Source organism: Podarcis vaucheri (genome assembly GCF_965113315.1).
Source record: "Podarcis vaucheri genome assembly, chromosome: 1".
NCBI classification, from domain to species: domain Eukaryota; kingdom Metazoa; phylum Chordata; class Lepidosauria; order Squamata; family Lacertidae; genus Podarcis; species Podarcis vaucheri.
The window spans coordinates 48,954,671-48,967,743 of NC_138759.1; the positions used below are offsets into that span (position 1 = coordinate 48,954,671).

At 42.9% G+C, this 13,073-nt stretch overlaps 2 protein-coding genes across 3 annotated transcripts in view; one reads left to right on the forward strand and one right to left on the reverse strand.

Moving 5' to 3' along the window:
• CCDC177 (coiled-coil domain containing 177) overlaps window positions 1-13,073 on the forward strand; it is a 230,764-nt gene that overhangs the window by 4,627 nt on the left and 213,064 nt on the right. The gene's annotated exons all lie outside the window — the stretch shown is intronic.
• The window catches only part of SMOC1 (SPARC related modular calcium binding 1), a 62,731-nt gene continuing 57,505 nt past the window's right edge, over window positions 7,848-13,073 (reverse strand). For both annotated transcript variants that reach the window (XM_082225770.1, XM_082225771.1), the window contains exons 11-13: window positions 10,861-11,108; window positions 9,887-9,937; window positions 7,848-8,712 (exon numbers count right to left, since the gene is read on the reverse strand). In XM_082225770.1, coding sequence (XP_082081896.1) covers window positions 8,696-8,712; window positions 9,887-9,937; window positions 10,861-11,108 — 316 coding nt within the window. In that variant the 3' untranslated portion in view covers window positions 7,848-8,695. The remainder of the gene's footprint in view (window positions 8,713-9,886; window positions 9,938-10,860; window positions 11,109-13,073) is intronic.

Below are 13,073 nucleotides of genomic sequence, written 5' to 3' on the forward strand. Positions count from 1 at the left end.
CGGGACACCCAGGAATGGAATGGAATCAGACGCCTGGACATCAGTCAGGACAGTTGCACAGTATGTGCTTATAGCTTACTCTCTGTGCAGCCACACTTTCAGGCCCAAATGCGCATGGGGAGCCTGGCGTGCTTGGACCATCAAAGATGTCCCAAGTCAAAAAAGGTCATGTATGCCACTACTGCAGCCTGTGTTTTGTTAGCCCAAAAATGAAAAACGAGTGAGGTCCCAAGCAAAGAAGAGTGGCAACTTAGGTTGACAGAATATGCGCAGCTTGCAGACTTAATTTACAGAATAAGAGAACAAGAGAAGATTGGAAAGATTAGAGAAGATTGGAAAACATTTAGTGAATATATGTGTACAGTTGAAAACGCTGGCAGTATTAAGATAAATTCAACAGTGTAAATAAGTTTTGATGGATGCAATAATGGAATACAAAATGGTATTTTTTGTAAAATATGCAGGGATTTATGATATGTAAAATGAACCATGGAAAGAGAAGAAGGGAAGTCATTGATATCTTAAGGATGTAAAATGAGTGCTTTAAATTGTAGAACAGAAAATTTTATATACACACACACACACACACACACACATATATACACACACACACACACATATATATACACACACATATATATACGCACACGCCCCAAGTTATCTTGAAGCATCTGAGCCTTCCAATTTTTTAGCTTTGTAGAGTTTGAGACAACATGAGAGAGCCTTAGCTCTCATCTTCAACCAGCAGGGGTTGTTTTTTTTTTTAAAAAAAACTGAATAGCTTAATCTTTTTGTTTTATACTTGCATGGTCTTCTGCATGTTTGTACACTGCCCTAGGAGTATGGGTGCAAAAATAGCACCTTTGTAGCAAATATCACCCCCTATCAGACAAGGGGACATTCCCCACCTGGAGAGACCTTCTGCTTGCAAGGATGGCACTGGAGGAAACCCATTTCACATGTGTAGGGCTAGGATGGTACACTTACATGAGCAGAGGATGCCGGGACCAGGCCTCAAATGCAGCCTTCTAGGCCTCTTGATCTGGCCTGTGGGATATGCTCCATCCAGCTCCATGCCACATACCCAAGGCCACTCTGATAATACCTGCTGCTTGCCTGGATAGAAGATAGAGAAGGTTGTGTATATGTAGAATGTAGCCCAACGAACAAAGGTAAAATTTACATTCACTGCTGTGCCCCATCACTAGCATATGCACCCCAGAAAGTTGCCCCAAAGCGAATGTGGCCTTGGGAATGCCTGCCCCATATCTACCTGAACAAAGTCAGCACAAATGACAGATCTCAGGCACCTTCATTTCAGCTGGAACTGCTTTGCTGGTTGCGTGAAGGTCTTTTGCACAACCATCAAAGCAGAAGAGAAGCAGCACACAAAAGAGGGGGAAGTGTGTGTGTGTGTCTTTTATCTTGCTGGAACCAAATGATAAACATGGAAAGAATTAGTAACATAAAAGCACAGTACAGTGGTTCCTCTGGTTGTAGGTGGGATCCATTCCAGAGGTCTGACCGGATCCCGAGATTTTTGCAAGTGGAGCACTGCTTCTGCGCATGCATGCGGGGCAAAACCCATTAAAATACTTCCAGGTTTGCCGCTTTTGCATCCCGAAGTTTACGTAACCAGAGGGTTACATAAACTGAGGTACTACCGTACTTGGTTATATTTCCTGGAGACGGAAGAAACATTTACATTTCAGATGTGAAATTTTTGACCAAGCAACAATGCCACACAAACCAGAATCTACAAAACAGTACTGTGCTCTATGGTGTCTTCTGTTTTTAAATCAAGTTAAGTCTATTTCAATGTGACCGGGAGCTATCTTTAGTTGGCCCAGGCCTAAAATTCCTGTTAAGGGAGGATGAGGGGAACCTCTCTCCATTCCCTTTTGAGTTACACCTTAAATGAAACATTGGCACTTCAATAAAATGGATGGCTGAAATACATTTCCTATTGATGGAAGGATCAGGATGCCAAGGCCTCTGCAGAAAATGCACCTTCCTCTCTTTCCAGTGTGCTCTCACAGGTGCGACAACAGGGAGTAGCTTCACCAAAGGCAAGTGTTAAAACCAATGTAAAATTAAAGTGCAAACAACACTCGACCAAGAGAGAATTTACCTGTGAAGTAATAAAGTAACCAGGCTTGTCAGACAGCCTAGGCTTTAAGGACATCGCAGAACCACATTGCTTTGTACAGAAGACATCCACACAATGTGAGGAAGATAAGGTGCTCTTCACAAGCAAGGGCCCTTTTTAAATGATTATTTCCAGAATTCAGTCCTGTGACTGGAAATAAATTCTGAGGCTGCATGCAGAACACAACACAACACAACCCTGGGAGTAAATGGGACAACACAACCCTGGGAGTAAATGGGTGGAGAATACTAGACAAGCCAATGGGTTTCTTTCATTACAGGGAACTCTGCGTTTTAGGAGCCATACAAATTTGATTTTTCTGTGTACACCTTTGTGCACTTTTGTCCACACAAGTGCTTTCCATTTAACTCTGTCTTGTTGTTTCCCATTTACACAACCGGGTGGTGCTTGGTGGGACATATTTGCGCTGTGCCTTGCTGTCTCCTCCCCTTAATTACTACTTCCTTATCCTCTGGAAATGACAGAAATTCACGATCCATTGTGTGCATGCACCCTTTTCTTTTTTAAAAAAGCACAACCCAAAAAACAGCACAATAGTTTTCACTAAAGGAGGCATTTCAAGAGGGCAAAGCAGCTATTTTGATATTTATTTTTGAAATACATGTTTTCTAATTTATTGAAAGAGCAGTTTCTAAAATAAAAAATGAAGAGATTAGAAAAGGTTTGCTCTCCAGCTTACTGTAGTGAGAGAAGTAAAGAGGCAGGCAAGCTCAGGACCTGACTGAACTTGCACAGGTGCTTAATTTGCATGCATCTTCACTTTTTTGCTTCGTTTCTGCTGCTCCAGAGAAGCGGACACGGAGCAATGGATCCAAACTACAAGAAAGAAGATTCCACCTAAACATTAGGAAGAACTTCCTGAAGAACATTAGGAAGAACTTCCTGACAGTAAGAGCTGTTCGACAGTGGAATTTGCTGCCAAGGAGTGTGATGGAGTCTCCTTCTTTGGAGGTCTTTAAGCAGAGGCTTGACAACCATATGTCAGGAGTGCTCTGATGATGTTTCCTGCTTGGCAGGGGGTTGGACTCGATGGCCCTTGTGGTCTCTTCCAACTCTATGATTCTATGATTCTACTACACACCCCATATACACTCAGAGCTGTTCCTACTCTATGTTGGATTCATTCAGAGAGTTCCCAGCTTCCTTTCTGCCGTGTATATAACAGATTCTGGTATTAGATGCTGTGGAACAGCACCGCTAATGTCACTGAAATGTCAATATTTCCCTGTATTGTTAAATACCATGCAGAGAATGTGCTGACCAGGTCAAAGAGGAGAAACATCCTTTGCCAGCTTTGGAAGAGTAAATATGTAACTGGAATGAACTGTATTTGAGAATCATGTTCATGAATTCATTATGCCAAGAAAAATTAGTTTATAAAAGACTCTTTTATTTTTATTGAAATTCCTCCACAAAACAACCCAGAACGAGACACCGATTCTAAAGTCCTACAAGCAAAGTAAAAACATCCTCCCTGCTCTGGATCCAAAGTGAAATCTGAGCTTCCTTTGCCGCTTCCAGTCAGCATTACTCACCCAAAGTCAAAATAATTAAAAGCTCAACAGCAGAAATTAGTCCAACAGAACATGCTGCTTCCTTCACATCTAATGAGCCCTTCATTTATTATTACCTTGTTTGTTTATTGCTTGTTGTGCAAAACCATTAAGCTACAGGATGTCCCCTTTGCTTTATAATGAAAAGGTTGACTTTGCCATAGGAAAGAGAGGCAGGAATAGTGTGGCTAAATAGGAGGAAGGCTATCTCTGAAAGTCCTATGTACATAGCTGTCAACCGTCCCTTATTTGGCAGGAAACTCCCTTATCCCAGCGCCGTTTCCTGTTGCTGTCCCGGATTGATGATATCCCATAAATTTCCCAGGTTTCAAAGGAAGCAGCTCCTCTCCCTCCCTCCCTGCCGGCCAGGGAGGAGGGAGGCTCCAACTGTGTTGCTTGGCTGCATTGCTCACCCAATAAGAAGTCTAAGATCGACTGGGGGTGGAGCTTGCATGCCTTGTGCTGATCAAATCGGCTGCGTTGCCTGGGGACTCGCCTTTGCTCAGCGCTTCCCAGTGGAGAGGTGACAGTGGTTTTCCTTGCTGCATCCCCTTTGCTGGGTTGCTGCGCTGTGGGAACCACCGCTTGAGGCTTCATTTGGCTGCTGGTTGACTAAAATCCCTTATTTTGGCTGCTGATCCCTTATTTTGGCTGCTGATCCCTTATTTTCAAGGCTGCTGGTCCCTTATTTTCAAATCTGTAAGTTGACAGCTATGCCTATGTAGCTTGCTAAAGGTTTGTTATGTCATACAACACAGGCATGAAACAGCTCAAGGTAGTATCGTGCTTTGCAGCCAAATGTTGAGATTTTTTGAATTTGACATTTTTTCCTGCTGCTTTTGGCTGCAAAGCAAGAGCCAGCAGCACAGTTAAGAGAGCTTGCTTCTGATTCCACCTTAGCAGCTGCAGCGGATTAACAGGCAGGTGGCCTCACATACCGGTCAAAATGGCCTGAGGCAGGTTGGCCATCTCTCGATCCAGCCCTCTGGCCAGATTGAGTTCCTCATCTTAGTTCATAATGCTTTAATTTCACTTGTTGATGAAAAATTGTATTTTACTGTTACTCAAACATTCTATAATGGAAAGGTGTCCTCCCTAAAGACCTTTGCAACTCACATGTTGATGAAGGATTGCATGATGTCGGGGGTGGCCTTATGCAGCACAGCCATACTCTCTGCTTCTGTGTTGATGTACAGGGGGGTGAATAATGCCCAAATAAGGCTTCCGTGTATGTCTTTTGCCTCCAACTTTGGTTGATGCATCTTGGAGATGTTGTGAGAAACAAAGCACATCCCACAAGTCTGACCAGCCTTGCTCTAGAACAGTCAAGTTCGCAACTGTGTCATTGCGCACATTTTTATTAGCTCCGACCATTGCTTAATTAGAAATGCAGAATCCCTGAAGACCAACAGCCCAAAGGGGTCCACACTGGGGGCCATTGTCCAATCCATGGGGTGATCAGCCCAAGAGCAGCATGCTGTGTGAAGCAACGGTTTTGATGGCAGGCCTCATAAGTAGCTTAGAAGACTATGGCTATCTCACATATTGCCTACAACTGACTCACTCAATTTTCAAACATGAGTGCCTGTGGGTGTTCACATTTTTCCAGGCAAGAAAAAACGATATTTGAAGGAGTCATCAGAATGGAAGCAGAAGGGTGGTGAGAAGCAATAAGGATCAAAATATCAATGCTTTTGACCTGCCATGGACCGGGATGAAAAACAAACAAAAATTATCCAGTGGCAATTTACCAGCCAGGAAAATAAAGAGTGGAAAAGGTATGAAATATGAAAACTCCCAAAATGGCTAGCCTTGTCCATTACCATTCAAAAGCAACACTTTTGGTTTGACAGTGGAACGGACTCCCTCAGGAGGTTGTGGACTGTCCTTCCTTGGAGGTTTCTAAGCAGAGGTTGGATGGTCATCTGTCATGGATGCTTTGGCTGAGATTCCTGCATTGAAGGGGTTGGACTAGATGTCCTTCCGTTGAATGTAGCCAGACATGGAAAGAAGGTGAATTTACAGTCTTAAGACAAAAATGTCAAGACACTGATAAACAGAAATATCCTTAGTTTATTAATAGATGGCCAAGACAACCAAAAAGGGGAGGCCATCACTCCCTTATGCACAGGCTCATGAGTACACCCAGAAGCATCTAGCTAGACAGTGGCAATGGAAGTCTAGGCTAAATGAGTCTTGGGCTAATTCTGCAAGACTTATTACAGTGGTACCTCGGCAGACAAGGAAAGAACAACTAGGACTATGTATTGCTGTTAAAGTTTCCAACAAGAGGTTATTTGGCCCTTGTGGACAAGATGCTCAACTAGCGAGACTATGGATCAGATGATGTAAGCCCTGTGTGAGAAATAAAACTGAAAAGTTGTATTGCTGGGGTGGGGTGAAAGCTGCCTCTCCAGATGAACAAGCAATGGCCATTTTGACAAGGTGAGCTAGTGAGTCACAGAAGAATTTACAGCAGTGTCTGTGCTATTGCTGTTGGGTGAGGGAGGAGGGGGGAGGCAGCATGTGAAAAGAAAGAATGCTTACAGAAAGTTCTTTACAAGTTGTTCTTCATTCCTACAACAGGGTCAAGTGGGCCACATAAGACTTTTTTTACACTGTATAATAAAACCAAGTAACACAATACACATACACAATACGATCAGTTTACAAAAGAAGAGGGGAATATTCAGAGAGGAGCTTGGAGAGGGGGAAGGCACATACATTGTATGTGACATGCAAGAGAAGCCAGCAGTGGGTGCTGCTGTTCCATGAGACAAAGATTCACATTAAAAATATACTTGCAAAACAATTTGGCACAGCTTTTCAAAGAGAAGCATCTAAACTTTTCTGGCCAGTTTAAATCTTTTACCCACAGAGAAGTCCACTAAGATTCAGAATCCAAAGAACCGTGTTACTATTTTTACAACCTTGCTTCGCTTCTGCTGAACATTTAAGGAGCCAGGACCAACAAGCTTCGTATGTTCCTGTCAAGTGATATATTGAGGGTTGCCAAAACAGACACCATGATGGAACAACTATCTGAGAAAGACGGTGCAGGGCTGCTTCTCAACAGTAGAACATGACCCCTGGTGTTTTCTATTGGGGTTTATTTCAGAGTCTGAACTATTACTACAGACTATTGATTGCTCTGCTACCAATTCCAATCAAAATAGACATTTTAAAAAACCCCCCTAAATAAAACAGTCCTTACACACTATCTTGCATCAGCTTAAGATGAGCTTATGACTCGGCTAATTCCAATAAAAGTGTGGCTGGATGTTCTCCAGAAAGTTTCAAAGGACAGTGGCCATGCATGAAATGCATGAGCAAAAATGGAAAAGAAAAAAAAAACCCCAGAAAGCATGATATTTCTCAGCTTGAGCATCCTCTATGGTAACTGAGACTCAACTATCTATACCTTAACTGAAGCCAAAATATTTAAAGGGGGGGGGAGGGCAAGGCAAGGCACTGTCCTGTAAATCCACCATTGTGACTTGCTTGAAAAGCAGCCATTTTTCAATGATGTTCGAGTATTTCAGCTTGCAACAGCCCACTGCTAAAACATGGAGATGCATTGCCACACTGCTCTTGAGGAGCATTTATATGGATTCACAAATCACGGTGCAAGCAGAGGAACCCAAGGCAATCAAGTTTGCAGGACAACTTCCAACAGAAAAGGTGGAAGCACACCTATAGCACTCAGATCCCTCATTTCTCAACAGTGAGATGTTAAGCACAAAGACCCTGCAAGCGTACAGGAACAAGGACAGCACAAATACTGCTAGCACACACATGCTATCTTTTAAGAACAGTTTTGCCGCCTCCTGCTCCATTTTATATTGACAGGAGAGCCTTTTACTTCCCCATGCCACTTTCTTCTGCAAAAGTGTGGGAGACATGTGCTTTTATCAACATTCATCCAAGACCCAAACAAAATCAGGAGGTTGCTTGCAGCTAGTCCAGCAGGCAGTGGCGTAGCGTGGGGGGTGCAGGGGGGGCGGGCCGCACCGGGCGCAACATCTGGGGGTTAGGGTTAGGGGGCGCAAATCCACGGGTTAGGGGGCGCAAATTACTTGCCTTGCCCCGGGTGCTGACAACCCACGCTACGCCACTGCCAGCAGGAATAAGATTTAGCATGGGGTAGGGAAAGCTATTCTCATGCCAATGCAGCAATTAGCTTTAAACCCCATAACACAAAATATCGGAGCAAACCCTGAAAGCACATGAAACTGTCGTGCTGCTGTAGCTAAGGCAGTCTTGGCCTTGAGCACTGGCTGGTTGAGAGATCATAGTTGAGCTATACAAAATTAGCCCTCAGATGCTCCAGAGGGAGAAACTACTCTGAGTAGGACTATTGCTGACTAGTCCCATTTTCTGCATTTGTGTTTGTGTATGGATGCGTATGTGAGCGTGCACACATGCACACACAGTGTTCAAGTAATGTGTGAGCCACCAACACTGTTGACTTATTTGAATCATGATGATGCTTGTGCAAGAAAAAAGTTGAATTTTGATTGGTTGCAGAAACCAATGCATCCCTGGATTCCAGAGTCCTCTGTACCCCTTTAATCTAAACCAGCTTCAAAAAAAGTCATATGCAGAAACCAAATAGTCACACTAAGGCCAGCACAAGACAACTGTACAATTTACATTTATATACAGTATATTAAACATCATTCTTCAAGTCCAAGCAAATCTCTAACATTTAACTCATCAGTAGCTGTTCAGTTTTCTTTATCTTTCTTTTTTCTTTGTTTACTCTTTCTTCTTCTCTAAAGTACTATAGAAAATGGCATAATAAGTAGACCAACTTCCACCCCTCTTCGTTATTTTTTTTTTCCAAAAGTGCAAATGTTGTGGTGGCCACTTCTGCTACATTGGATGTTGCCAGTTCCACCTGAGTGTTTTCAAATGGCGATGTGTCCGGTTCATCCTTCCTTCCATCTGGTTCATGCTTTTCCATCAGCTCTTAGACAAGACGTCCGACTAAAGTTGGGGAGAGATGGAGCAGGAAACAGCAACAGTTTGAGGGAGGGAAGAAACAAAATTGCGAAATCTCCAATTAAATTTTTAGTAAGTAATGAACAGATTTCCCCTGTGAAACAAACTAATAATACCTGGGAATGCAATACGCAGTAAGGCTACAAAAAATAGGGCTTCTCTTTCTTTCTCCCTCCCTCCCTTCTGCACACCTTGGGGTTTAATGCAGATTTAAACAGATGAATTGCTGGGGTGGGGATATCTCTCCTATTGCACATACCAATTTGGTAACAACCACTAGTATACACCAAACTCATTGGTAAGGAGCATATTTTACTGGCTATACCTGTTGCAAAAGCTTTGTCCCTTTTTCAGACAGCAGAAACCTCACTATATGCAGCCATGAGGACTGAGGGCTCTCACCCACACTTCCTCTTGCCCTGTGATTTCTAGGCACAGTTCCAAGAGGTCTTTCTTTTGTCCCATGGCTTTCCCCAGGAAAACCCTCAACACTTCTCTGACCCCATGCCTATAAAACATGGGACAAACAGAAGTATGGCTAAGCGCCGAGCAGTGTAAAGGACTTTACCTGGGCTTGCCCTTAAAACCAACTCAGAAGGTGCAGCTAATAAAAAACTATGCTGCTTCTATCTCAAGGACTACTCCACTCGGTAGTAGTTGCAGTCAAAGGGTGAGAGCCAGGCTCTGAATGAGTGCCCTCTTTCAGAAAGGTTGCCAATCATTTTTATTTTAGGCGACATTGGGCTAGGTGGGTTATTTTGTGTTTTGCTTCTCCAGGAGCCCTCTCTCCTGTGCATATTAATATATACTGTCTTAGGCACATTTATTGAATTTCGTTGTTGTCTTAATTTTATTTCCCCTCGAAATACCTAGAGATGTGGAAAGGTAGCATCCAAGTGTTTTAAATGAAGTTCAATAAATAAATACTGACAAGAGCTATCCCAGCGATCAATACAGCTTGTCATATGGAAGCACCCTCTTGACTGCTTAATCAGTAATATCCACAGGACTAGCTCTTTTCCATTATAGTTGGGCCAGGCAATGGCTAGCAGTAGGTTTAGGCAGGATTGAGGGTGGGGGGGGGAGAACCCCAAAACACACAGCTGATCAAGAGTGACTCAGATCAGGAGGAAGGGGAAGGAATTACAGAAGTACTTACTGAAAGGGTTAACACCTTGTCTTTTTCCATGGGGGAAACTTCCAACGCTCCCTGCAAAATATAAATCCTTTGTCCAGTGAATTTTTTCATGTATAATAAAGACTGCAGATTTAAGAAATTAGCAAGGCTGATCACTGATCTACCAGTGATGATGACTGAAGGCCCGCAAGGAAGAAGTAAAGCAGAAAGTGTAAAGGTCACATCCCTCTACAGCAAAGGTATTTTGGCTGAGTCAGAGTAGACTGTATTTTCAAAAAGTAGTGATGAAGTAGACTTAGGAAAAATAAATCTGCCATGTGCAAACCAATCTGCCATGTGCAATGTTTCAGACCACCACCAAAAAGTGTCATTTTATAGAATGATGATTTGTTCAAAAAAACTTGAGAATGCCGGTTTCAAGATAACCACCTCTTGCTAAAGATGCGAGTGATTTCAGGTATAAATTTGCTAGGAGCAAAAGTGCCTTCTCCTGGTTATAAAAGGTACTTCTTTTAGTGTCCATGGAAATATAAACTGAACACATCTGGGCAACTTTGAAGTTCAGAAACATGATTTCATGTTTCTTTTTGCAAACTGACATCTTTGGCAATGGCCACCAGAGGGTGCTAAACTTTAGGCTGCTTCCTAAAGCAGACTGGTTTGTTCAAGTGCTACCACAGGGCTGAGGAACCTTTGATAGCCTGGGGGCCACATTCCCTTCTATGGAACCTTCTGGGGGCCACATGCCAGCGACAGCTGAGGTAAAAGTGGGCAGAATAATGCATGCAAATATTACTTTTATACAATAAACTGGTTTCTACACACAGAACTCTATCCTGCATCCAGGCAAACATTCTTGCCAGGCAAAAGCACTCAAAGTAGGGCTGGAGAGAGGGTTTGGCTGGAGAAAATCTTGATGGTCAGACACATTACCACCCTGCCAAGCCTGAGCTCCCCCACCTGTGTCCTTTAGGTGTGACAAAAGTGTTACCCACCTCCTTCCTTCCCAACGCCCAGGCAACCTTTCAGTTCTTGTAGTGAGATGGACTTGTCCTTGTTGAGGTCACAGTAGTCAATGAAGCGCCGCGTACATTTCTTGGGCTTGGCTTTCTTCTTGACATAGCGCTTGAAGGGCTTCATCTCCCTCTTGTTGATGTCACTGCTGTTATTGTTGTCCAGCTGGCTGAAATACCAATGGACTACCCGCTCTTCCAACGTGTGGCTGGGATCAGGCTCAGAGAACCTGGAAACAAGAGGAGAAGGAAGGCTCACAGGAAACGCAACCCCCAATTTTTCAATACACACACACACACGCACACACACAAAGGCAGAGCAGACTCTTGACAAAAGTTCTGATGGAGTCCTATTTTGTTTGCTTAAGTCTAGCAATAGCAAATGGTTATTAGGGAAAGCTGTGCTTTTGATTTTTTTTAGAAATCATTAAGGGGACTTCTAGCAGTCTCTTCTATCAGATGGAAGGGCTTGTTTATAATATCTAACACATGGGGAAATTCAAGCAGAAAATTAGTGTACTAGAGCATTAATGTAATAAACAAGGAATATTGCTTATTTAAATTTCTCTTTGTAATTCTGCTCTTGGTGGTGAAGCAGATCCACAACATACACCTGGCTTAGAAGGTACTTGTTTTAGTGATGCTTAGATCTATTGTTTAAAGTGTGTGTTGCCTCACTCTCAGCCAAAACCATCAGGAAAGGAAAAAACCTGTATGAGAACACAGTTAGCCACTTTGTAGGTTACTGTTTCCCTACATGCCACCATCTCTCACTAAACTTGAACCACATGAAAGATCTTCCAAAACTGCAAGTCTTGCAGAAAAGGGGCAGTAAATTTGTTCAGAAAGATAGTTTGCCTTCTGCTCCACCACACACCAAAAAAACCCCTAAGACTTACAACAAAATAAGGAATAGCATAGAAAGTCTCAAGAGCCTACTTTGCTTCACCACATCAGAACAAAGTCAACAGTTCTGCTAATGCTGCACACAGATAGTTTGAAGAAATCTCCTTAGATGTAGATGCAGGAGGAAATGAGATCACCTCTCCCCTCCTCCACACACCCAGGTTAACCTGACCAACAAAAACATGTTTACCAAGGTCAGCTTTTTAAGGGAAAAGGGGGTTGGCAAACATAAGGCTGTTTCTCCCTTTTGCTGTGGTAACACCACAAACACGTATAGATGCACACAAGCACACAGCCATGTTATGGACTACAATTTCCACTATGAGGTCTTATAGTGGATCTAATGGTGAGCCACATTTTATCCACCTACAAAATGAAGGAATAAAACCATCTGTAAAGGTGCACTGCAAGACAGAGCTATCGCCTGTTAATCCATCAATAAGCTTAGAATGGTTATTAAGCTAAGGGTCAAACTAGACAGGGCATCAGCAGTTCTTCCTCTTTCAATGGAGTCCTACCACAACATGTACAAAGCAAAGGCCTGGGAGAAAAGGAAGGTTTTTGCCTGGTGCCTAAGGATATGCAATGAAGGTGCCAGGCGAGTCTCCCTGGGAAGAGCATTCCACATGTGGAAAGCCACTGCTGAAAAGGCTCGCTCTCATGTTGCCACCCTCAGGATCTCTAGTGGAGAAGACACACAAAGAAGGGGCTCAGATAGTGATTGCAGGGTCTGGGCTGGTTCATATGCAGAGATACCTTGAGGTATTGCGGTCTTGAGCCATTTAAAAGGTAAGTAAATTTATTTGCATGCTTGAATGTGCTTTTTAGATACCATGTGATGTTGTGCTGCTTCTGCTGCAGTGTTTTGTTTTGTTTTTTTTACTTCCTAGCCCCTTTGAGTTGAAATGCTTGAATTAATTCATCTGGTATAGCCTAAACCTCTGAGATAATCAATGTGAAGCACTTTGAACATTCTATAATGCAGTGGAAATCTTAAGTATTGTCATCTTCCCACAATCAGAATTCTCCCCTTGCAGTAATTAAATAAAAATAATAGTAAAGTTGGACATATGTAAAAGCATCTGCACAATAAATTCGTCTGAAAACATGTGGTATGGTATTGCAGGTACAAATTGCCTCACAGGGTTTCAAAAGGACAGCAAATTGCTGAGTGAACATCTGTAGAAAATTGAAAACATTTGCTAAGGCCCTCTGTGGGCTGGCAGTTTCTGGCCCTGCTATCAAGATGAAAACAGTTGTTCACGATAGAAAGTGAGGAATTCGAGTGA